This window comes from Euphorbia lathyris, chromosome 2 (genome assembly GCF_963576675.1).
Source record: "Euphorbia lathyris chromosome 2, ddEupLath1.1, whole genome shotgun sequence".
NCBI lineage: Eukaryota > Viridiplantae > Streptophyta > Magnoliopsida > Malpighiales > Euphorbiaceae > Euphorbia > Euphorbia lathyris.
In genome coordinates, this window is record NC_088911.1 from 23,823,933 (window position 1) to 23,850,290 (window position 26,358).

General features: G+C 38.9%; 3 protein-coding genes across 3 annotated transcripts; 1 reads left to right on the forward strand and 2 right to left on the reverse strand.

Annotated features, from left to right (window-relative positions):
* Positions 1-6,772: 6,772 nt before the first annotated feature.
* Positions 6,773-7,644, reverse strand: LOC136220622 (major allergen Pru ar 1-like). The gene has a single exon (XM_066008421.1). The coding sequence runs from the start codon at positions 7,502-7,504 to the stop codon at positions 6,971-6,973; it is 534 nt and encodes a 177-aa protein (XP_065864493.1). The 5' UTR covers positions 7,505-7,644; the 3' UTR covers positions 6,773-6,970.
* A 9,721-nt stretch (positions 7,645-17,365) lies between these two features.
* On the forward strand, positions 17,366-18,931 carry LOC136217348 (cathecol O-methyltransferase 1-like). Its single transcript, XM_066003950.1, has 4 exons — positions 17,366-17,757; positions 17,841-18,151; positions 18,231-18,295; positions 18,369-18,931. Exons 1-4 carry the CDS (start codon positions 17,366-17,368, stop codon positions 18,663-18,665), a joined length of 1,065 nt encoding a protein of 354 aa, XP_065860022.1. The 3' UTR covers positions 18,666-18,931.
* Positions 18,932-19,442: 511 nt separating this feature from the next.
* On the reverse strand, positions 19,443-20,887 carry LOC136217349 (protein CURVATURE THYLAKOID 1B, chloroplastic). The gene is made up of 6 exons (XM_066003951.1): positions 20,591-20,887; positions 20,392-20,495; positions 20,124-20,210; positions 19,965-20,027; positions 19,818-19,855; positions 19,443-19,732 (listed from the first exon to the last, which is right to left on the reverse strand). Exons 1-6 carry the CDS (start codon positions 20,757-20,759, stop codon positions 19,675-19,677), a joined length of 519 nt encoding a protein of 172 aa, XP_065860023.1. The 5' UTR covers positions 20,760-20,887; the 3' UTR covers positions 19,443-19,674.
* Positions 20,888-26,358: the final 5,471 nt, after the last annotated feature.

Here is a 26,358-nt window from a genome sequence, read left to right on the forward strand (position 1 = left end):
TTGACCCACGCCCCATATGTGGTAGTCTCGTCCCGCTTGCTTCTAGTTTAGGACACACCCTCTATGTCGGCCTGTTTCAGGAAACTTGTGTTTCACAGAAAGACGGTTCCCTGCTATCAGTATCGATACCAAGTAAACTATGGACAAGTGCCCCGCATGTCTCCGTCACGGTCTATTTGAGTCTCGGACGTACCATGAGCGTCACATCAGTCCATGTAACACCGCGTATCTTCGAAGTACGTCATTACTACCAAGGATGGCAATCCCTCACATACACCTCATGCATAGTCGCTTATGTTGTTGATTTTGGATCGTGAGTCATGTCGATGTACCAAGTATGTCATTCCCCCCCACTCATGTCGCTACCCCTCAAATGTATCTACACGTCACGGATATCATCGGGGTACACTCTCATCTACCTAGCGTCCTAGGGAATTTTACTCATCAGGAGGGTCGTCTCAATCTCACAAGTCTCAGTCGTGTCGAGCGTCATTTAACATTATACAGCTTGTGAAACATTACGAGGTAAACTCGTAGGGTTCATACTAATGTGTGCATAACAGTTGAAATGGTTTCAAGCATTCGCACTTCCAAACAGGTAAGTTAGCACAGACGACCGAAGTGCTACCGACGACTCTGGTAAAAAAGAAAAAGAAAAAAGAAGGGGTTTAGCTCTAGTCAAATCGTGTTTATGTTGTAAGAAATAAAGCGCAGACCACGAATCATGCATAAATCATACATCCATCTATAGGAGGCACAAGTAGATAGCTTTAGCATTCGCATCGCACGTGCGTTGCATCATCAAAATTCATAATGCCTAAAAAGCTCCACTCACCGATCCTTTCTCTTTCCTTGTTAGAAACCCAACTCATGGCCCAGTCCAACAATTCAAACCACAATCTTGAGAGCCGTGTGCAAGGGGCTTTAGCGAAATACATCTTTTCTGATGAGTTCAAACGTGCTCTTAATGATCCGGAGAATACTAAGCATGAGGGGGTTGAAAATTCCCAAGAGATGATAGGAGATTTCAATCTCAGAGTAGAAATCGAGCAAGTTCTTCCCGATATCCTTGCTTCAGATGAATTCAAGATAGAGCTGAAAAGGTTGGTCAGGGAGGTCCTGAGCGAGTCACTGGTTGCGGAGATCCCGAAAGCTGCTGTGGAGAAACCTATGTTCCAGCTCGCGTCACAAGTTAATCCACAAACATTCACTCCACCAAGGGTAGTCTCACACCATATTTCACGAACACAACAAGATCCACACCATCGGGGACATGAGATTACCAGGGTTGTTCGCCCTCCGTCGCCCACTCAGTATAGAAGGGAGGGAAGGGAATTCTCCACTTTCACTCAACCCTTATTTGAAGTGTTGGAGGGTCCACGAATGCATGATATACTTCATCCCCTACCAGCCACGGGAGGTCCAACCACTGAGTTAGTCAAACGCAGGGGCTACTGCCATTTCCACCAGAAATATGGTCACGAGACAAGTACTTGCATGAGGTTAAAGCATGAAATTCAAGATCTCATCGAAGCTGGAAAGATAAGTGATCCAGATCCTCCTCATCAGATGAAGTCTTCGACTTGTTCCTTGAATGGTGAAGTCTACAACGGATTTGGATGAGCTAAAGAAGAAGTTCTCGAGATTGAGGACACATATGAAGCGGAAAAAAAAACTGAAGCTTCCTGAAGTAGCATGAGAGAGAGGATTGCACTTGTAGTCTTTATCCTTGTCTTTTATTTTATCTTCTATTCCACAAAATGTTGCGAACCTCCTTTTGAATTCAATGAAATTTCATTTCCGCAAATTTTGTCCTAATGATAGGCACTTACATTTGACATTCACCCAATTGAGATATTCCCGCTTCTTATCATGGTACGGACGCAAGCTCTAAAATATACTTATTGCTCAGTACTTAACCACTGAAGAGAGAAAATTGAGAGAGTAAAAAAAATCATGAGAAACGATTCCATGGCTCTTCGATGATAAGTCGGGCGTAGACCCATCGAACGAAGGGTTCTCACCGGCTTGTGCCAAAAAGAAGACCGAGCGACAATCAACAAAGTCCGAAATGAGGCAAAAAGAAGAGAGAAGGAGGAGCAAGTGATAGGCCCCAGAAACCGTGCTAGCACTAAAGCACCAACAAAAATTTCTCCAAAGGGGACACAAATACATGGGTGCATCACTCGGAACAAGATGGGGGCAATTGACCTATCAGCGATAAAGGACCCCGTTCCAAGATCAACGAAAGGGTTTAGGTCTATGATGACTCAAAGTTAAAAAGGAAAAAAAGAAAAAGGATGATGCTAAAAAGGCCCAGGGGCAAAGTTAGCCAATCGGAAGTAAAAGAAAATTATTCAAGTAAACAAAGCAGACGTGACTAGCCGAGGAGCGTCAAGGTGACAAGAGCGGTTGACGTTGCCCAACAAATGGGTGATCAAATGCACAAGAAAAACTTACTTTGGCAAAGAAAAATCAAATACGTAGTCGAATGAAGGCAAAAACGGCGACGAAGTCTAGAACTACGATCAATCTCAAAGGAATCAAGGAATATTTCTCATCAAATACATAGTCGAATGAAGACAAAGACAGTGATGAAGTTTAGAACTATGATCAATCTCAAAGGAACCAAGGAATCTTTCTCATCAAATACGCAGTCAAATGAAGACAAAGGCGGCGACGAAGTTTAGAACTACGGAACCAAGGAATCTTTCTCATGAAAGTTATAAAAAAAAAAACAAAAGAAAGAAAATCCCGATAGGTTGAAAATCCGCAAAGGACGGCCTATGCAACAATAAGGGACACCCCAATAAGCGAAAACCCCATGGGGCGCTTATTTGAAAATTCCGGGGATAAAAGGAGAGAGTTAAAATAACTGAAATGTGAAAACCCGAAAGGGCATGCTTTGGTGACAGTGGTTAATAAACTGAGCAGTAAACAATTCAATGTATCTTTGCGAAGTGCTTTATCTAAGCTAGACAATTGCATTTGCAATGAAAACGCCCGCATCAATAGACACCCCATCTCAACTAAAGTCACCTCGACACCCATGAACCAATCCAAAATCTATAAAAAGAAAAAAACTAACTAACTAAAAAAAAAAAGATTATTCTTCTCTCTCATGCTCCATGAAGTTTCGTTCCTCTGCTCCACTGTTGTCCTCTCGAGAGTCAAACTTCGACCGAAGCGTCTCTCCTCCATAACGACGGTATCCCTAGTTTGAGCGCACGTGAAATCTCACCTCAAGTTGGCAGGGGCACGCGCTCGCATCAACTGCTAACCCACACCAAGACAGTAACTTTAATCGGGGGCACGACCATGCAATCAGATCACCGTCCGTCTCGCTCCGGAAGCTTCTCCATTAACGAAGGCATCGGGCATGAACTCATCGTCAAATGATCAGCATAGAAATGGCCCGTGGATATAAACCCCCGGTGCTATCCGGTATCATTCACAATCAAGAAAGAAAGAAAAAGAGAAGAAAAATTGAACAAAAAGGTTGGATTGAAAACCTCAAAAGAGGCGATCCAAGCAAAATGAGAGATAGAGAAAATCAATGAGATATAGAAAAGATGAATTGAAAACCCCTAGGGGCAGTTCATGCAAAAGGAGAGATAGAGAATATCGGAGAGATCCCGTTGAGTTGAAAACCCGAAAAGGGCAGCTCAGGCAAAAATTAGGGAAAAATATGAATACATCAAACTCTGGATTAAAAGCGAGAGCCCCTTTGACACGAGCTCATCAAGACCAAATCCTCATCCTTACAACCCTTCGTTTCAAACTTAACCTCGCCCTCATCCTCGCACTCCTTGGGGACGGCTCGAAACATCATTTCTTGATCTGAAGCTACAAAAATCCTCCAAGCCTATGAAAAGGGAATCCATCCGAGCATCTCATCCACACATACATAGTTTGCATACACACATGTCCATACATCCGCATAAAGCGAAACGCACAGGCCTCACTTATGCACATTCAAACGCACGCACGGTCTCCTGCATACACACACATAGGTGGTTACACGCATCCACAAACTAGGCTACATTTCATTCATCCATATGCATCACTACATACCCACGGTCGATTTAGAGACCGGGGTTGCTTTTGAGCCATTTTACCCGCGGCCGTGGACCAGGGTTGCTATTGAGCCATTTTGCCTGCGGTCGATTTAGAGACCAGGGTTGCTTTTGAGCCATTTTACCCGCGGTCGTGGACTAGGGTTGCTTTTGAGCCATTTTGCCTGCGGTCGATTTAGAGACCAGGGTTGCTTTTGAGCCATTTTACCCGCGGTCGTGGACCAGGGTTGCTTTTGAGCCATTTTGCCTGCGGTCGATTTAGAGACCAGGGTTGCTTTTGAGCCATTTTACTCGCGGTCGTGGACCAGGGTTGCTATTGAGCCATTTCGCTTGCGGTCGATTTAGAGACCAGGGTTGCTTTTGAGCCATTCTGCCTGCGGTCGATTTAGAGACCAGGGTTGCTTTTGAGCCATTTTACCCACGGTCGTGGACCAGGGTTGCTATTGAGCCATTTTACATGCAGTCGATTTAGAGACTAGGGTCCCTAGAAGGAGCGTCCGTCGATAGCTGATTCAAAGGCAATGACAGGACAGCCAGGGTAGAGATTGAAGACGAAGAAGGAACTTGCGACATGGAGATCAAGTATTTCTCCTCCCACTCTTTACGTGTCTTTTACTTTAATATATTTACATTACATGTGTGGCGTTAGCAAAAAAAAACGTTTTCCAAAACACACACATCACTGTCAAAATAGAAAAGTAGGGACAACTGTAGACACCGAGTCGGAGGACCTGTGACGAAAACCTGAAACAAGACGGTTGAAGCGGTTGGTTCCAGGAGTTTTAACGCAAAAAAAAATGTATAATAAAACAAAACAAAAAAAAACGAAAACGAGAGGCCAGTAGGAGTCGCGATCGCCGAGTGGACGGCTCGCGAGTACTCAGCAACGTGGTGCGAGCGCCTAGCGGTAGTCGTCGCGTGCCCGACAATATTTGGACGCACGCCCGACAGCGCGGGGTGCACACCCGACGGCCGCTGGGCACGCACGCCCGACAGCGCGGAGCGTACGCCCGACGGCCGCTGAGCGCACGCGCCCAGCAGCCTCTGGGCGAGCGCCCCACGATGTTGGGCGAACGCCCAACAGCGGTGGGCGGACGCCCAACGTGGTTGGGCGAACGCCCAACGAAAGTTGGGCGTTCGCCCAACATAGGTTGGGTGATAGCCCAACCTACTTCGGGCGACGTCCAATTTTAATCGGGCGTCGCCCAAAGTTTCCGGGGATCCATGCCTATATAAGGCACGGATCCCCATGCATCCAGGGGGGGATTTTCTTGGAGCTTTCTCACTCTAAACATTTTTAGAGAGAGAAAGTCAATTTTTTGGAGAAAATATTTTTTTTCCCAAAAAAATCCAAATTTTTCAAAAGTTAAAATTTTACCAAAAATACAAAAAACACCGGAAAAGCACGATTCGTGGAATCAACCGACTTCAACTGTCAATACCGAACTTGAGGTATTATCCGAGGACTAGACTCGTTTTATTTTATTTAATTTATTTCCTTTATTTATTTTGTTTTATGTTATAATTTTATTTATTTAGTTATTTATTTATTTATCATGTTTTATTTAATTTTTCGTATTTATTTAGTTTTCATCTCGTATTAGATAAACGTTCGGTTTTGTTTTTAAATAAAAAACCTCGTTTTGATATCCCAATACGAACCGTGATCCGATTAAAAGGTAGTTCGGGTATTAAAAACGTTGTAATTATAAGTTTTTTTGAAAAGATATTTCCGAATAACGTTTTAAAATAAAAAACGTCGTTTTAGGAAACTCCGTTATAGACTATGATCCATTTTTGGTAGTTCGGAGATCCAAAACGATTGAATTAGACTTAATTTAAAGCTTTTGAACGAATCTGGAAAGTTGTGGACTGTTTCTGTAATTCTTCTCTTTCTGTCACTGATTGCTGTTTACCGACGGATTTTCTGTCGGTAAATCTGCTGGAGTGTAAAAAATGCTGTTTTGGTCCCTCTTTCTCAACTTTTAAGCTTTTGGTCCTTTATATATATATGTATATTTATGTAATACTTACTTTCAAGTTATTTTTAAATACTTGGTACATATTGTCATTTAATGTGTTTATAAATTATTTTTCATTAATTGGACTTAATAAAGTATATGTATATATATATATTTTTCTTTTTTATTTCACTTAAACTAGACATATTTGAGTGTTTTGGGGAATCTTTTGGATTATTTTCTATATCTATTCATCATATATCATTTTGGGGGGAACTAAATACTAATTTCTTATCTATAAACCTTATTCATTTTTTATGTTTTTGATTAGAATAAGAATTCATTATAGAAAAAAGTACAAAAATAAACCTTGTGGTTTGACCCATTTTCGAACTGCACCCCTGTGGTTTAAAAGTTTACAAGTTGGTACCATGAACTTCATTCCGTTAGCAAACATATACCAAATTGACTAACAGTGTTAAAAGTCAAAGAAAAAAGAGTTCATTTGGTCCTTATATTTATTTATTTTATAAATTAACTCCCCTTATTATCTACTTACCACAAATAAACCCCAAAATTAAAAATATGAATCAAATACACCATCTTCTTCACCTCTCTTTTGATTTTTTTTCTTTCTCTCTCCTCTCCCAAAATTCAAACACGGTCTCCATTACTATCTACGAATTTGAAAATGAAAATTAAACATCCATTAATTATATATGAAAGGCTCTTTATATATAAATTATTGATTTATTCAAATGAAAAACAATGCATAATTAACTAGTCTTCAATCTTTCACACCCATAATTAAATTCAACTCTTAATTATTTTGCAAGGTTCATCAACCTGCAATAATTTTTGCTCACAATACAGAATTAAAATTTAAAACAGGAAGATTAAATGAAAATCAACTTAATTAATTACTTAATTAATTCAGGCATCAGGATTAGCCAAAAGATAGGCTTCAAGAGCCTTAAATAATCCAATTGATTTGTCTTTTCCACCCTGAATTTCCTCATCTTTGATCTGATGGTCACCAAGAGTATAGTAACTACTGTAAGACTTGATCATGGACCCTCCATCTGGTGTTGCTTCAAACTTGATCTCATTTGTTATTTTTTCAAATTTACCCATTAAAACATCTCCTTCTATCACTGTGTATGAATGAGTTAACTTCTCTTCATCTATGCTTCTATCCTCTCCTTCACATACATGCTTGATCCACAAACAAAATAAGTAAATATATAATAGTATGAAATTAAGAAGAATGGATTGAAAACCTTCGCCGCCGAAGTTGATCTGCCGGAGAGATCCAACTCCGCCATCTCCTTCAATGATGTCGATACTTTTGATAACCTGAGGCAAAACTTTGGGGAGAAGTTGGGGAAAGTCCAACACTACAGGTTTGAATATTCTGGATGGAGGAATTGTCGAAATAATTTCTGTTTCATAACTTACAACTCCCATTTTTTTTCAAATTAATTTGATGTAGAATTATAAATAGAATAGAATTGTCGAAATAATCTCTGTTTCATAATTTTTGCTCATAATATGTTTAATTTTGGGAGAGGAGAGAGAAAGAAAAAAAAAATCAAAAGAGAGGTGAAAAAGATGGTGTATTTGATTCTTATTTTTAATTTTGGGGTTTGTTTGTGGTAAGTAGATAATAAGGGGAGTTAATTTATAAAATAAATAAATATAAGGACCAAATTAACTCTTTTCCCTTTGACTTTTAACACCGTTAGTCAATTTGATATATGTTTGCTAACGGAATGAAGTTCATGGTACCAACTTGCAAGCTTTTAAACCACAGGGGTGCAGTTCGAAAATGGGTCAAACCACAAGATTTATTTTTGTACTTTTCCCTTCATTATACTTATTAACATTTATATCACCATTTTTACTTATTTTTGTATAATATTTTCTCTATTGTATTTTAATGGATATTATTACTTATTTTTGTATACATATATATTTATATATATTCCTCTATTTTCCTATTTATATGTATATTCTTTCAAATGCATTTGATTGGGTAAATTTTGGTTTAGTTGGTTTATTGTTGTGATTATGATAATGTTAAGGGTTAATTGAGTGAAAAGGGAAAAATAAAATCACAAAAAGAGAGTTTAATTTGCTTATTTAAATTTAAAGTCTTCTAGATATTCTTAAAGTGTAAATAATGTTTTCTTGACCTCTTTAAACCATTTCCTAAAATCATCACGTTTTAAAACCTTAATCCGTTCCAACGACGGATTAAGCGAACCTTGTAATTAAAATCGTTTTCATTGTGAATAATAGAGTTTTGAATCGTTTTCTTAAATGATTTGTACGAAATAAATTGACTTGTATGCCTAACCACGTTTTTGGGTTAAAATTCTTTATTCCACGTCTTCAAACGCTCAAGTCGTTCCAACGACGATTCGAGTAGATACCATGTAAATCAACGGGGTTTTGAAACGTACCAAAATCGTTCCAACGGCGATTAAGGTACGAACCATGTAAATAAACTCGTTTTTTGGGAAGTGAGCTTAGTTTAGAATTAGTATGTAATACGAAACATAAATCACGTTGTAAACAAATCAATTCTTCCTTCTCCCCCTCTCTCTCCTATGTATTTTAAAATTTATGCAAAATGGGTGATTCTTTACCAAAATGGCTTTCAATAATATATGCTCAAAACGGTTTTCAAAACGAGAAAGAAAAGGTTTCAAATGAATTTTAAACTTAAAGAGATATGCGATTAGTCCGTTATCGCCTAACACGCTGAGTAGGAGGCCGGTGGTTCATAACCGGACGATGTCAGGGTGCCTAGTAGTCTTTCTCCGGAAAGGAGCTAGCCTTCTCGGCTCGTACCTAAGTTTCCCGAACCCTCACCGGTCTCCCGCAAGGGATCGGTGTTCGTTTTCCCATTCGTGGGTGGCGACTCTCCCATACTCTGAGCTCCGGTCCTGCCGAGCAGCTTGATTCCACGATTGGTTGCTTTCGGCGCCAATCACCGCTTACGTCGCCATGAGGTGTCCACCCCCCGATCCGCCCGGGAGATTAGGCCGCGGCACCTCGTCTAACAGCTGGATCACCTTGAATCCAAAGAAACTAAATGGGAGTTGATCCATGTACCTCGCGGATCAAACACTGAAGCGGATCATCTAGCTAAAATGGCTTCTAGTAAGGAGAACTGGGCGGATCCGCAATGTCCATTCGAAGTTAAGGCAGCCCCGGCATTCGCCTCGGAATAAGTATCCCTACTCACGACAGTAGAAGGTGATTGGAGGTCTGCCATCCGCCTGTATCTGTTAGATGGAGCACTACCTACGGACAAAGAGGAGGCTCGGTGGATAGTCAGGAAAGCGGCTTATTTCTCCATGGTAAATGACTGCCTCTATAGAAAATCTTTTAGCCATCCTTGGTTAAAATGCATTTTGCCAGAAGAGGGACAACAGGTCCTCAAGGAGCTGCACGAAGGAGCATGTGGAGCCCATGAGGCATCCGCCTCCATCCTAAAAAAGTCCAGGCTAGCAGGATTTTATTGGCCCACAGTAGAACTTGATGCACAGAAACTGGTGGAATCTTGCCATAGTTGTCAGATTCATGCGAATGAATCTCATACTTCAAAACATCTCCAAAGGCCCATCCTTGAAGGTCGACCCTTTGCCCTCTGGGGAATTGACATCATTGGACCGTTTCCTCCCACTTGTAGACAAATGAGGTATGTGGTAGTAGCAGTAGATCACTTCACCAAGTGGGTAGAGGCTGAAGCTGTCTCCTCCATCACTGCTGAACGAATGGTAGAGTTCGTCAAAGATAATATCGTGGGAAGATATGGCGTTCCTCACACAATCATCACTGATAATGGAACGCAATTCAACTGTGGCGAGTTCAAAGCTTTCTGTGAAAAATTGGGCATTTTAAATAGATTCGCCTCCGTATATTACCCACAATCCAACGGTATGACTGAAGTCACGAATCGGACAATCGTAAAAAGAATAAAGAAAAGACTGGGGGAGCATGATAAGGAATGGGCGGATCAGTTAACAAGCGTCTTATGGGCGTATCGTACTACTCCTCGCACGGCCACAGGCGAAACCCCATTTGCCCTTTCTCATGGCGTGGAAGCTGTAATCCCAGTCGAGATATTGGTTTCGAATGACAGAGTTGCATTCTATTGCGAGGAGGACAACGGTCAGAGATTAAGAGAAAGTCTTGATCAAGTGGAGGATAAGAGAGACAAGGCATATGTGCGTATGGCGGCTTACAAGCAGCGAATCACAGCTTATCATGACAAAAACGCCAGACTTGTAAAATTGAATGTGGGAGATCTCGTGCTCCGCAAGGCCGACAAAATCCAATCCAAAGAAGGGAAGGGCAAGCTAGGGCTCACCTGGGCTGGTCCATATCGCATAGTGGACAAGATTGGGTTCGCCACATTTAAAATACAGGACATGGACGGAAATACATTACCACGCACTTGGAATCTCCACAATCTTCGCAAGTACTTCGCCAGAAAATAGAATGTAAACAAGGTCTTGAGTACTCTTTTTCCTTTAATAAGCTTTTTTTCCCATGTGGTTTTTCTTATTAAAGGTTTTAATGAGGCTCACATATAAGACCTGCTTGTTGTACTAAAGCGTATCTCCTATTAATAAAAAGCAATTGTTCTATTGTCCATATTCTTTTTAAGTATTTTCTTGCAGCAATATAAATATTCCAGTCTCAAAAAGAGGGGGCATCAAACGCTCTCCACATTAAAAAGTACTGTTATCTCATAGCTACTTTTTCTCCTCAAAGATAGGAGAACAATCTCATGGGCGGATCCATCTGTAGATGATCCCCATTCGAGATAGAGTTAAAACGTTCCTTGGACGCAAGGTCTTACACTCTCTTACTCCCTTCCCAAAGAAGGGTTCGCAAGTCCTAAAGGCGGATCACTTCACCTCAAAGATAGGTAGCAAGTTTATCCCTAAAGGCAGCTTTACTTCCTCTAAAGGAATAAAACAGCTTCAAACCTTCACAAAGGTTCGCACAATGGAGTATGGCTGGCCACCTACTCCAAGATAAATTCTAAAAGCCTATATATATTTACGCAAACGTAAAGGTAAAATAAATAGCAAACATAAGGATTAAAAATTGTACTTAAAGTTTTACAAACAATAAACATTAAGTATCAACAGGAGCATTCTCCTTAACATTCTTCTCGCCATAAACACCTGCTTGAGAAGCTTCCTTCTCAGTAGCCCCAAATACGCCCACCAAGGAGACCTCCTTTTCCACGGAAGGTGTTCCCCCAGGAAGAAGGGTGCCATCGGTTATCGACTCCTCACCCGCCTTTGGAGGCACTTCCTCGAGGTCCACTATCTTGACGTTGTTGGAAGGTTTGCTTTCTTCGACGGGTCCCTTCATCCATTTCCGAACATAGTCACGGAGGTAGTCCTTGATGTCTGGGATTTTATTATATTTGATAACATCATCTGGATCCGGGACGGCGAACTGCAGATCTGTGAAATCGATCTCGGGATGCGCCAGCTGGACATACGCCATGATCAGTTCGCCGTAGAAGAAAGCTTGCTCTCCCGCCATGTACTCTGCCTCTCCTAGAGCATTCTCATGCTCCTTGGCATCCGCCACCATCTTCTCCTTTAGATCTTTAATCTTGGCATCCTTAAGGGAAATGGCGGACGCGGCGGATGCGACATTTGCATTGGCATCAGCTACTTCTTTCTCCAACCTTTCTATGGAAGCCTTGTCCGCCACACCTTCAAGGAGCTCTGCCTCCATGGCGCGTATGCGAGTATACATCTGTCAAAGGCAAACAGTTTTGTCAAAAAATAAAAGAACAAAGGTATAACTTTTTCTAAAAAGAGATCCTTTCTAGCAAGGGGACCTACCGTAAGAAGCTCCGTCTTTCCCCTTTGAGCATGGATTGATCCTGGAATCTGATTCTGATTCCTCTGCACCTCACCCAACTGGCCCAGAGCCTCATCTAAGTCGTTGATAACAGACTCATTCTCCAAGGATCCCTGGACACCATACTTGGCAAACCAGTATCTGCCTAGGTCAGGCTTCGTCGTCTGCACAAAGAAGTAAGGATCAAAACTTAGATTCCAAACATAGCGAACAGATAAAGGATAAAGACAACCTACTTGTTCCATCTCCACCACAGGCATGGCGGATTTCATGGCATCCGCCATAAACTTTGGACCACCAGAAGCTGCAGGCTTCCTCCTTTTCAAAGGCGGATCGGCCACTGTATCCGCCAGACGTTTCCCAGTATCCTTTTGGGGATTCGCCACCTGAGCTTTCTTGCGAGCCTCATCCTCCAACAACTTCCTACGCTTCTCTGCAAGAGCATGATTGGCCTTAGATAAACCCCTGCCAAAGAAAACAATAAAGTAATCAAGGTTCAAGAAGAAAACAAAGTTACCTTGGTCAAATTGTGTAATCTTCGAGTAAATGAACTTGTCCCCATCTTGGCGAATCAGGGGAATATCGCTCATCATGAAGACTAAAGCATCCGCATATGTCCAGGCGTCCGCCTTGACACTCTTCATGAGCTCCGCCACTACCTCATCGCTATCCATCAATATACGCATATCGCCCGCCATATGCAAAGGTTTGGGATTCTAGAATGTTGGAAAACCTAGTGATTCGCCCTCGTTTAGCTTTACGTAGAAGAACTTTTCATCCCAACAATGGACGTTGGACATTTTGCCACTAAACGGCGAATACACTCCAAATTTTGCAAAAGTAAGGAAAGACTCAGACTTTCGCTTCGACGGTTTATGAAAAGCTCTGAAAATACGGGGAGTGAACACTACTCTTAAGTTCGAGGCCAGATAGCAATCTAAAGCAATATCTAACCAGCCATTGGGATGTAATTGGCTGGCAGTGATATCGAAGTAAGAAAGGATGTCCGCCATCATCTTTGGAAGAGGAAGTCGGAACCCTCTCTCTACATGACTACAGTATAAGGTTAAGAAACCACTTGGCGGACAGGAGGGTCGTTGATGAGCCGCCGCTAACTGAGTCTCATAATTATTGATCTATGGGAAGCGACTCGCCAGATCCACTAGATCTGCGGCACTCATACGAGACGAAGTGGACTCCGCTCAAGGATTCTTTTTCCTAGGTTGGGCAGAAGAAGAGGCCATCCTCCCAGAAAAACGCCTAAAACCTACGGCCGGAGCAGTACCGGTGACCGGATTGGAAAGGTTTTTACTTCTACCTAAGTGAGTTCGATCACAATTATACGCCGAGTTGCGTAACTCAGCTAAATCGGAGCAGACCGTACCTTCGGAGGAAAAAGAATTTTCCGACGACGAAGTAGTCCAACTGAATACAATCTCAGGGGAAGAGGACAAATTAAAGAGTTCAGAGGTTAATTCGAAGGACGAAGAAGAGCTCCTAAACATTCAGAGAAAGTAGAATGAAGAAGATGAACTTACATGAAAAAGAAGCTTCGAGGATTCTGAAACTCTGAGAGAAGCTCTGTAAATGAAAACGCAAAGGAAAATGGAGAAATGAGAAAGAAAGAGAAAGTGGGAAATGAAGAAAACGTTTTCTCTTTCCTTGAGCGGCGCGCCTGTGACGCGTGTCATCCCTTGATTGGCATCGAACAAAGGGATCATTAATGCAGGTAATCATGACGGCGCGCAAAGAAGCTCAAAAGCCCTAAAGGACTTTAAGGGAACTTTGGGGGGGCTTCTGATAACATTGTGATATTATCCCAAGGATCAAAAGGGATATTCGCCAAAAGAACGCCACGTGTTGGTCGCCTGATACAAGAATTCCGCGGCGTATCGAAGTAAAGAGATCCGATGGGCGGATCACTTAGGACTCGCCAAGAGAGACCCGCGGGCAAACCTGTGAGGCGAATCTCCATAAGCTCTCAATCCGCCATTAGAACGGCTGGGCCGATCCGGCAATAAAGACCATTAATGAGCTATCAATTAGCTAACCGCCAACTTAAGGGTAACCTGTAACTGCCATTAATGGAACATTAATGTAGACTTTCTAGTTACTGAAGGTTACAACTTCATGACTATATATAGCCTACGTCTCAGGCTATCAAGGTACACATTCACTTATCCTTTGTCAATTCAGTTTTGCTCTCTTGTTCTTCCTTACTGACTTTGGCATCGGAGCTTCCCCCCGTCGAACCTAACGACGCCGCCACAGGGACGGAAGCTGATCGGAATTTCTCCACAAGTCATCAAGTTATGAGTGTTAAGAGTATTTTTTTTCTTTTCTAAACCACCTAATATGCAAAAAAAATGTAAAACAAAACAATGTAATATCTCTATTGTTTAGTGGATTACTAAATTTAGCCACAAATTCCTACACTTAGCCTTGTAAAAAGATGAAACTGTCATTTCAACAAATTCACTAATCCTTTCAAATTCTCAAAACCCCAAAACTCTTTAAAATCTAATTCAGACTAATTTAGTAAACAAAAACATGAATCGGGGGAGGAGCAACCACTGGAAAGGACTAATGGTACATAATTTCGTTCGAAAATATGTTTTATTTACGGTTGTTTAAAATCGAATGATTTCTAAAAAATCAATTTTTTTGATCTCGGGGCATATGAACAATATGTCTCCACCACAAGTGGGGTGTATAAACATCACGCCCCACTACAGGTGGAGGCATATTGTTCATATGCCTCAACCTGTGATAGGGCGTGATGTTCATACGCCCCACCTGTGGTGGAGGCTAATATGCCTCACCACGTGGTGAGGTATATAAGCAACACGCATCACCACATGGTGAGGCATATAAGCCATACGTCTCACTATGTGGTGAGGCGTGATGTTCACACGTCCGCGTTTTATAGAGAGAAAAAAAAAATAGAATTTTGGTTCCCCAAAACTAGAAAGGGCAGTTTCGTTATTTTTCTAGGCTACATGTGGAAAATCTAGGCAAAATATAACAACACCCTTTTTTTATTATTATGTGTGGAAGTCACTCGACTTATAAATTGGGCTCAATTAGCATTTTGTATGTAATAAAAATATATGCCAACTTGTTTTTTTTTATATATTAAGGATTTAAAATTGTTCTTATTTCTATACTGTATTACCTTAGGCCTTATTTGTTTGGAAAAAATATTGTGTTCTGGAAAATTTTATGCAGAGAAGTAGGAAAATAAAATATTTTTTGTGTGTTCGGCAATAACACTAGAAAATATTTTCCGGTGTTTGGCTACAACACTGAAAATATTTTTCCAACCACTAAATATAGATTTTCTGTATTTTTTTATTTTCAATTGTATATATAAAACACAAAAAAGAGATTCACATGTACTAAGTACAAATTAAGCACCAAAAATACACATAAACTGTAAGGTGTCATTTGGTTCGCGGAATGAAATGAAATGGAATAGAATCGCTATTCCAAAGGAATAGAATAGCAAAAAAAAAAAATGGAATATAAATTCTTTAGGAATAACTATTCATATGTTTGGTTGGTGGAATAAGATAGAATAGAATATATAATTTTTCATTCAAAAGACAACATTACCCTCAAATTTATTACTATAAAGTGTACGTTTCTCGTGTTATTAACGTTATTGTGTTTTTTTGCATTTTTTCTTCATTTTTTCGTGTTTTCAAGTTTAGTTTTTCGATTTTTCCCTTTTTCTTTTTTTTTCGTGTTTTTTATTTTTCGCATTTTGTTGCTTTTTTGTGTTATTCACGTTTTTTCATGTTTTTCGTATTTTTCACGTTTTCGTGTTTTGTTTGCATTTTTCGTCTTTTCATATTTATCGCGTTTTTCATGTATTGTCACGGTTTTGTGTTTTAGCATTTTCGTGTTTTTCGTATTTTTTCACGTTTTCGTCTTTTTGTATTTTTTACGTTTTTGTATATTTTTTGTTTTGTCACTTTTTCGCGTTGTTCATGTTTTGTGCTTTTTCAAGTGTTTGGGGTTTTTTTTTGCGTTTTTGCATTTTTTGCGTTTGTTCACATTTTCATGTTTTTTGTGGGTTTTTTTTCATATTCTCGTGTTTTGTAACGTTTTCACGCTATTCATGTTTTTCGTGTTTCATATTTTTTGTATTTTTACATTTTTTACCGTTTTCCACATTTTTGTCTAAACGCGTATGTTTTGAGGAAAATGTTTTACCCTTTTGAAAAGGGTAAAATATTTTCTCTTATTTTTTTCCTTTCTTTTTCATTGACTTACCACTGATTTATCTGCCCAAATAAACACTGGAAAATTAGGAAAATATTTTCCTCCCAAACAAACATAGTCTTTATATTAATATCAATATATTTTAAAAAAAAATTAATATTATAATCTCCAAAACTGTCAGTGGTTGTTGGACCAAACACTGCGAATTGGGATAGTAGAGATGCACTAATCATATATGGATATAATTACTCAGACTTCCAATCACTTGATATACATCTCTATCTCTAGTTCTTTAGAAAAGTTAATTGTTGCCTTATATTTTAAAAACATCTTATTTAAGATGTTAAAATGGATTTATTAACCGTTTAAAATCATGTCACAAAACAAGAATGGATTTTAAATAAGTTGATACTTCTACACAATAGATTATGTAATCAAGTTCAGAAGACAAATAGATCACTTTAAAAAAGTTGAGAGATTTAATAAGTCAATTTAAGCAAGTTCACGGTAGGTTCTGCAATCGAGCCGAGCCGATCCAAGCCGAGCCAAGCTTTGGCCTGCTCAGTCAGAAAATTGACGAGTTCGGCTCGACATTTTGTCTGTAAGCAGCTCACGAGCCTCTTCACGACCTTTGCTCACGAGCAGCTCATTAATTCAATCATGAGTTTTGTTGCAAACAACTCATTAATTATATTGATTTGAAATTTCTTTAACATGAAATCTACAAAACCAAAATTTAAACAAAACTATATTGTTTTACATTTCTCCCTTTATAGAAATATTATTATTAAAAAAATAATCGAATCAAGCATTACTCACGATAAGTTCATGAACATTGTATCGAGCTTATTCATGAACCTATAATCGAGCTTTTGAGTTGAGCTTCGCCGTGCTCAAACTCGGCTCGTTTACAATCGAACTAAACACGATCGAACTTTTATCGAACCGAACACCGTATGAGCGACGCGGCTTGGCTCATTTACAACCCTGGTTCATGGAGATAAACGAGACGTTTTCAAAACATAGAGAAACAGTTTTCTATAAGTGGATAGAAGTAGATAAGACTAATTAAAATATGACACGCAAGTAGACATTTTATTTATTCCATGTCCAATGCATCTCATCAAAGGATTTGTTAGCTATAAAAACCACACAAAAGAAGGATTGATGAAAGGCATCAGAATTGAGCAGCTAGCCATGGATTCTCCAGCTGAAATTCACCTTAATCATGCCGATGAAGAGAAAGAGGAAAACTTTGGGTATGCCATTCAGCTTGCTTTGAGTTCAGCACTTCCTATGGCTCTTCATTCAGCAATCCAACTTGGGGTTTTTGAGATCATAGCCAATGCCAAGCTTTCTTCTTCAGAGATTGCAGCCAAAATGCCCACAACGAACCCAGATGCAGCCATGATGCTCGATCGTATACTTCGGCTTTTGGCTAGCCACAAAGTTGTTGATTGCTCATTGAATGGGTTGGACAGGGTATATGGTTTGAACTCTGTGTCCAAATACTTTGTCCCCAACCAATCTGGTATGTCTTTGGCTCCTTTAATGACATTGGTTCAGGACAAAGTGTTCCTTGAAAGCTGGTACATTCAAATCTTTCTTGGCTAAAAAATAAAAATAAATAAATAAAGGAAGAGGAATGGCTAAAATTTATCATTTTTTGCAGGTCTGAATTGAAAGATGCAGTTCTTGAAGGTGGAAGTCCGTTTAAGAGGTATCATAAGACGCATGCATTTGGATATTGTGCAATGGATGAAAGGTTCAACCAAGTTTTCAACTCGGCTATGTTTCACCATACTAATATAGTAATGGAGAAAATCCTAGAGTCCTACAGAGGTTTTGAAAGCTTGAAGCAGCTTGTTGATGTTGGTGGAGGACTAGGCCAAACTCTCAAGGCCATAACCTCCAAGTACCCTTACATAAATGGCATTAATTTCGACTTGCCACATGTTATACAGAATGCCCCTGCCTGCCCTGGTGAGACTCAGATCGTCAACAATGACTCAGATGACATATTAGCTAGCAAGTTGAATAACAAAGAGAGCTTTTATTGCAGGTGTGGAACATGTAGGAGGAGACATGTTTGAAAGTGTTCCAAAAGGAGATGCCATTTTTATGAAGGTAAATAAATGATTGTGTTTTGCTATGTAAATCAAGCTAACAATGTAACATGATTTGAACATTCTTGTTTCAGTGGATACTTCACGATTGGAGTGATGAACACTGTTTGAGAGTGTTAAAGAACTGCTATGAATCTGTACCTGATGATGGAAAAGTGATAGTTGTTGATGCAGTTCTTCCAGTTATGCCAAACTCTAGTGCTGCTGCTAAAGCCAACTTCCAAACTGATGTTATCTGTCTGACTGTTTATGAAGGAGGAAAGGAACGAACAGAGCATGATTTCTTGACATTGGCTATCAAAGCTGGGTTTAGAGGCATTAGATATGAGTGCTTTGTCTGTAATTTTTGGGTTATGGAGTTCTTCAAGTAATTCTATTCTATCTCTTCTAAAATGAGGGCATCAATTCATTTCCCAGTTATTTGAAGGCCCTTCATATGGAGTGATTCTGTTGTGGTACAGGACTGCTCAGATGCTGACATGACAGCAATGGTTCTTATGTATCAGCATTTGAGCGATCCCGAACCAGTGTGGTTAGGAATCATAGTATCCTTCATGTCTCTTTTGTAATAAAAAAACTCATAAGTTTTGGATTTAGAAAATGCAAGACTTTCTACTTGTAATGTTTTTGTTTCCAATTAATGCTTGTAATGTCTCCCAGATTGATTCATTTCTCATTTTAAATTTTGAACAGATCATCACTTTTGTTGGAAAATTCATACTAATTCAAATGTCTAATAAAAGTAGGAATATGGTTCAAGTTTATCCCAACATACATTATTGAGAGCAAGCAATATATATCATAAAGGTATTAAGAAATTCTTACACAAGCTAATAATAATAATTTAATGTCATGTACATGTAATAAAATTTCTCCATAAAGGTGCAACGTTACCCTCATAGTTGAAAATCTTACACTATTTTCAAGACATTTATCCGTCACTAACGTTAGATTTTAGTCCATCATTAATTTATATTGAAAACTATTTGAAAAAAATGTATAATGAGTTATGATTTGTTATATCAATAAGGATGGATCCGAGTGCTAATGAGTTGATACACCTACTTGCTAGGTTTGGGGTTTAGTTCGCTACTCAAAATCCTCAACGTCATTTGTAGTATAAATTCATCTCTCATATTTAGGGTAGGTTCTTGATCCAACTAAAGAAGCAATGATATAAATAGGCATGTATTACAAAAGGTAGAGCAGCGAAACAATTTAATTACATTTATCTTAGAGAGAGACGTACATGACATGACATGAATTTACTCAGGTTAGAAATTTATGCAAACAAAATGAAGCAAGTTGAAATCCTTGTGCACCATTGCTGCATATTTATTTGCTCGAAAGAAGAAAACTTCCCCCTCCAGTTATCTTCCTTCAGCTGCTCCCAATTATATCACTGTATGTGGATTTTATTTTCTCTACCAAAGCTTCCCTGCAGTTTTACCAGATCATATATTACTTCTTCCTAAATCACAAATCAGATATACATTCCTGCAGAGTAGCAAATAGAAGCTTACCTATCAGGTTTGAAAACGAGATTCTTGTATGCAAACCACTGCAACAAAATATTAGGTGGTGCGGCAAATCAGGAACAGATATAGTTTTGGGATCTTCATTACTGATGTATTTAATAAGGGATTGAAATAAAGGGAAATCTAGCTTACTCCAGTGTAACCAATGCCAACAAGCTCAAGAACACCAGGAATCAGAGGAAGCCTGTCAATTGCCTGTTAAAGTAAAGTAATACAAGTATAAGAAATTGAAGATTTTAGTATAACTTGAATCCAATTAAAGACAAATTGAGTTATAGGTATTAATCTCACCGAGATCATCCCTGTGGATCCCCAGAGGGCAACCACACCAGCCACTGCAAGTGAACTCACTGCATACTTATCTTCAACCTTATCCCACTGTCATATCACCAACAAATTCCAGGTCAAAACTACACTTATTCTCCAATGTTTTGCAATTCCTACGAATGATCTTATCTTCTAAAGGAAACTATTTAATTTCCTTCAGATTTCATGAGAAATAGAATTGAATTACTCCAAAATCCATCAAAATTAATGAAAATTTACGCTGATTTCTTACAGCTTCCTGAACTGTCTTGAGAACTTCCGGCAGCTCGGTGGTAGCAACTTCCGGTGCAGCTTCTCCAGTAGCCATGGCCATAACATTGCGAGCTATCTTCCGACCTGAAGAGAAAGAAAACGAAGACCTGAATTAGATACAAAGCAATTCACAATGTATATCATCATGAAATTAGGGATTTATGTCCCAGCAGACTCACAATAAACAGTGGTCTTCGACGGGCGACTCTGAGATTGCAAAGACGGGGGAGGAAGAGTAGGGAGGGAAACACATTGCGGTGAAGCGGCGGCCGGTTGGCGAGGAGCCTTGGCATCAATTAGGGTTGAAGATGAAGAGAGTGATAAGGTTGAAGAAGAAGTAGAAGCCATAGGTATAGTGAATCCCAACAGATTATATTCTGTTGAGCGGTGGACAAATGCAGAAATGTTTGAATTGAGTTGTAATTTATTTGTTTGTTTTTCGAATTGGTGTTAAGGGTATTTTTGAAGGTTAAGGAGAATTGAAGAGTGTTATTGATAATTTGACATTGGAAATGTGGAGATTGGGGAACCAGTCATTTGTGTAATCAAGATAGAGCTGACGTGGCTGTTGGAGAGGCAGTTGATTGTATTTCATTGGATAATAGTGGAGCCAAAACCACACTTCATTATTATGTTATCTCCTCAAATCATAATTGATAATGGACTCAAAATATCTTCCTCCTATTACTTGCCAAAATAACATCTTCTTTCACATTTCTTTGTACAAAAATTGCCAATGTGGGAAAACAGAGGACCAATCATGAAACAGTTATAATTGTCCAATCAGAGTTTTTTAAAGACTACGAAATCACCGGATTTTGCCCCAAAATGGGACTCATAATAAAGATTATTCTGTCTAGTTAAACATTTTGCCCACTATGGGATTGTTTAACTAGGCTTGAAACCGGAAGACTAGCTTCCAGTTTTAATTTGCAAGTCGGAAGCTAGTCTTCCGGTTTCTCAATTTTTAATTTTTTTTATTATAAAAATAGAAACCGGAAGTGCATCTTCCGGTTTCTATTTAAAATAATAATTTTTTTTAAACTTTGAAGCGGTGGTCTCCGCTTTTTAAAATTTTTTAAAAAGCGTAAAATTTCAAAAAAGTCTATATATTTTTTAATTTTTTAATTTAACTTTAACTTTTAACTATTTATTTTTAAATTCATTAATTAAACATTTCCTTACCAAATTAGTTAGTAGTAAACATCTAATTCGGTTAAAAATGTTTTATTCTTTTAAATATGAGTTTGAAATTATAATTTTGACAATTAAATTACGGTTTTTACAGTTTCTTTATAGTCACATTACAGTTTGAAATATGGTTTTTCACTTTGAACATTTAACTATCACTTCGAACATTTAACTGTCACTTTGAACAGTTTAAATTACAGTTTGAAATGGTTTAACTGTTATTTAACTGTCACTTCGAACCGTAACTGTCATTTCAAACTGTAATTTAAACTGTTTGAAGTGACAATTAAATGTTCTAAGTGACAGTTAAATATTTGAAGTATAAAAACCATATTTCAAACTGTAATGTGACTACAAAGAAACTGTAATTTAAACTGTCAAAATTATAATTTCAAACTCACATTTAAAAAGAATAAAACATTTTTAACCGAATTAGATGTTTACTACTAACTAATTTGGCAAGAAAATGTTTAATTAATAAATTTAAAAATAAATAATTAAAGATTGAAGTTAAATTAAAAGTTTAAAAAGAATAGAGGGACTTTTTTGAAATTTAACTTTAAAAAATTTTGAACAGCGGAGATGGATTTGAAAGCTTTATATATATATATATATATATATATATATAAATACAAACCGGAATTTTTGTATTTAAAAAAAAATTGAGAAACCGGAAGGCTGGCTTCCGATTTCTTTACAAAATGAAACCGGAAGCCAGCCTTCCGGTTTCGAACCCAGTTAAACCAACCTTACAGTGGGCAAAATGTTTAACTGGGCTCTTAATAGGATAAAAATTTCATTATAAGCCCTAAAGTGGGGCAAAATCCGAAATCACCTATATGTTGTAGATCAATTAGCAAACAAATTGAGTTTAGAGAAGAGTTTTCATTTGGGGTGACAATGGGACTGGAAAAAACGGAAACCATGGGGATCTGAACCGATGGGACTGAGGAAAAACTGAAAATTTTGGATGCGGGGTTGGAGGTGGGGAAATTTTAGCTCCGAACGTTAAAATTGGGCGAGTGTGTGTTTTACTATTCTCGAACCGCGGCGCAAACCTCCCACGAAAAACCGCCCGTAAAATCCCCGGACAATAAAATAAAATATTATATATATCTAAAATAATTAGTATTTAAATATGACTAAAAAAATAATAATTTTTTAATTTGGGGATTAGGAATTTTTTTAGGTTTGGGGACAAGGGATTCCCCGTTATCCGTGGGGAACCGTGCGGGCGGATGTGGGTATTACAAAATCCCCAAACATTGTTTTGGGATTCCCTGAAACCGCCCCCGAAAATATTAAGGACAGAATGGGGAATGCAAAACCGCCCCCGTCCCGTCTCATTGCCACCCCTAGTTTTCATATTCGAGTACAAAAGAAAGAAAACACGAAGAACTCTAATGCTAACTGAATTTCGGTGAAAATTATCCTAATAAAAATACATATAATTTGAAAAGGATAAACAAATCAACTAAAATGGTTATTTTCTTATATAAATTTATTTAAACTATGTGTTATACCATCTAAAAATAATAATATAAAGTAATCTAATATAATATAGAAAAACATGTATATTTATAACATATATCTTTAACAACACAACAACAACATCAAAGCTTTAGTCCCGAAATGATTCAGGGTCGGCTAACATGAACCATCATATAAAACCATGAAATCAAGTCGTGTTAGCGACACAAATTCGCTCCCTCCACTCCGTCCTATCCACTGCCATATTTTCCTCAATTCCCAGTAAACTCATATCACTCTCGATCACCCTCCTCCAAGTTTGCTTAGTTCTTCCCCTACCCCTCACCACTACATCCCTTTGCCACTCTCCGGTCCTCCTAACCGGCGCATCAAGCGCTCTACGTCTCACATGGCCAAACCACCTTAGTCGGTTTTCTCTCATTTTATTCTCAATAGATGTAACCCCTACTTTTGTCCTAATTATTTCATTACTCACCCGATCGTTTCTCGTATGACCACACATCCGTCTCACATGGCCAAACCACCTTAGTCGGTTTTCTCTCGACATTTTATGGATGTGACAGTGTTTCACTACCCAACACTTCGTACCATATAACAATGCTGGTCTGATTACCGTGCGGTAGAATTTTCCCTTCAATCTATTAGGCATGTCGGGGTCACAAAGGAAACTCGTAGCACTCTTCCACTTCGACCAACCAGATTTAATCCTATGAGCAACATCTCCATCTACTTCTCCATCCGTCTGGATAATAGATCCTAAATACCAGAAGCAATCCGAGGCCTGAACAACTCTCCCATCTAGGGTGATTGTCCTTGCCTCCCTACTCCTATGGCTGCTAAACTTACACTCTAAATATTCTGTCTTACTTCGGCTCAACTTAAAGCCTCTAGATTCTAGAGTTTGTCTCCATAGTTCCAACTTCCTCTCCACTCATTCTTTCGTCTCATCAACCAACACAATATCATCTGCAAACAACATGCACCATGGTATACCATCTTGAAGTGAACTTGTTAGTTCATTCATAACGATGGCAAAAAGAAATGGGCTTAGTGCAGAACCTTGATGCACTCCAATCATAATAGGGAACTCTTCAGCCTTCCCAACACTGGTACGTACACTCGTGCATGCTCCCTCATACATGTCCTTTATGATGTCAATATATTTTCGCGAAATGCCTTTCCTTATCAAGGGCCACCAAAGTACTTCCCTTAGTACCTTATCATATGCTTTCTCCAAGTCAATGAAAACCATATGCAAGTCTTTCTTCTTATTTCGATAGTGCTCCATTAATTGTCTCATTAGATGGATGGCTTTCATAGTTGATCTTCCCAGCATAAAGCCAAACTGGTTTTCCGAGATCTTCACCGTCCTCCTTAGCCTTTGTTCGATCACTCGCTCCCAAAGTTTCATAGTGTGACTTATTAATTTGATTCCTCGATAGTTGGCACAATCTTGGACATCGCCTTTGTTCTTATACAAAGGGATTAAGATACTTTTCCTCCATTCTGATGGCATCTTATTGTTTCTCCAAATTTTATTGAAGAACATCATCAACCATTCGATTCCTCTTTCTCCCAAACATCTCCAAATCTCAATAGGGATGCCATCAGGTCCTACTGCTTTCTTCAACCTCATCTTATTTAATGCCATTTTGACTTCACCCTTTTGAATTCTCCGCAGGCATTCATGATTCATCATATCGTGATGGATACTTATATCTCCAACATCTTGTCTGCGATCTCCATTAAATAAGTCATCAAAATAGGACCTCCATCGTTCCTTGATATCCTTATCTCCAACTAGGACTTTCTGGTCCACATCCTTCACACATTTAACTTTTCCGAGATCTCGCGTCTTCCTATCTCTCATCCGAGCAATTCTATATATGCCTCTTTTGTTGAAACACCTTTCCACATAATTTTGATTTGACAAAATTGTTTAAGTGTAAGTAAAAATATTCTAAACACACTAAGTTTAAATGCTTTGATTTATTCTACTAATGTGTTTGTTCAATGTTGAGTTAAATTGTTTATAAGACACAAAGATTAAAAGGCCCAAAGCCGAATATGGAAGTCAAAGCCCAAGTCAAACAGTTTAAGGCAACTCGGCCCGCGTATGTCAAAACGCTGTCATTATGTACAAAACGCAGCTCAGCGGAAGAAGGATCTAGAAGATCTTCGAGGAACAACTTCGGGACGAAGCTGCTGAGTTGATTCGACAAAGAGTACAAGACAGCAGCTGGCTAAGAACAACTTCCAGACAAAGTGTTTCCACTTTGGGTAAAGATCAGAAGACACAGAATGCTGTCCAGTTGACCTTACCATAAATAGAGAGACATTCTGCCGAGCTGACCAAAAGCTGACCGAGGACAGAAGATACTCAAATCTGATTGGCTGAGAGCTCTGAGCAAGACAGGATGACAACGACAGGAAGCCGTTTCCCTCCAACGGTTATTTCGAAATTCGAAATGACCGACACCTCAGACGTCTCTATAAATAGAGCCCTTCAGTTGCTTCATTCGACACAGAACTTGATCAAGCCATTACGCTGACCAAATTTCTACGCAAAGTTCTGCAAGAAAAAGCAAAGCAATCTTACACTAAATTTCATATCTTTTGTGTAAAAGTCTAGAGTGATTATTCAATCATCTAAGGTGTCTTAGCAATCATTGTTTAGGACAAACACTTATCATTTCTAGAGATTAGAAAGGAGAGGCTGAGTACTCGGTTATAGTACTCAGCGAGAGATTAGGATTGAGTAGAGGTATAGAGGAATGTACTCTTGTTATACTCAGTTGCTAAGATTGTAAAAGGTTTGATGCTCTACCATTAAAGAGCTCAGTAGAGAATTCGAAATCTCAGAACGTGTTCCGGGGACAGGACGTAGGCTTGGAGGCCGAACCTGGATAAATCTGCTGAGTAACATATTTCTAACCTTTAACTCCTTTATATATTTATTGCTTGCTTAAATAAAAACTGACCAAGTAAAGAGCTCAAGCTGAGTTGTGCGCATTGAATATCTGAGCTCAGGAATAGACTCTAAGTGCTATCTCCTGACTCAAGTAAAGAAACTGACCTAGTCACTAGTTGACTAAGCTAGTATCTTGCTATTCACTCAGCGCCGCTGTCCAAACCTTTTTCTCACGAAAAAGAAGTCTACCCTAGCTTAAAATTTTTAAATAGTTCCTAACCCCCCCTTGGAACTATACTTGTAACGTTATAAGGGACCAACAAGTGGTATCAGAGCTTAAAAGCTCACTGTAAA

What these genes read in the sequence shown, in the direction of transcription:
- LOC136217348 (XM_066003950.1), top strand. Translation starts at nt 17,366, where the DNA reads ATGGATTCTCCAGCTGAAATTCACCTTAATCATGCCGATGAAGAGAAA. An exon ending in AAAGTGTTCCTTGAAAGCTG is followed by an intron (nt 17,758 to 17,840) that starts GTACATTCAAAT and finishes CATTTTTTGCAG; the next exon opens with GTCTGAATTGAAAGATGCAG. An exon ending in GAGATGCCATTTTTATGAAG is followed by an intron (nt 18,296 to 18,368) that starts GTAAATAAATGA and finishes TTCTTGTTTCAG; the next exon opens with TGGATACTTCACGATTGGAG.
- LOC136220622 (XM_066008421.1), bottom strand. Translation starts at nt 7,504, where the DNA reads ATGGGAGTTGTAAGTTATGAAACAGAAATTATTTCGACAATTCCTCCA.
- LOC136217349 (XM_066003951.1), bottom strand. Translation starts at nt 20,759, where the DNA reads ATGGCTTCTACTTCTTCTTCAACCTTATCACTCTCTTCATCTTCAACC. An exon ending in TTGGCATTGGTTACACTGGA is followed by an intron (nt 19,856 to 19,964) that starts GTAAGCTAGATT and finishes ATTTTGTTGCAG; the next exon opens with TGGTTTGCATACAAGAATCT. An exon ending in CTCGTTTTCAAACCTGATAG is followed by an intron (nt 19,733 to 19,817) that starts GTAAGCTTCTAT and finishes GTAAAACTGCAG; the next exon opens with GGAAGCTTTGGTAGAGAAAA.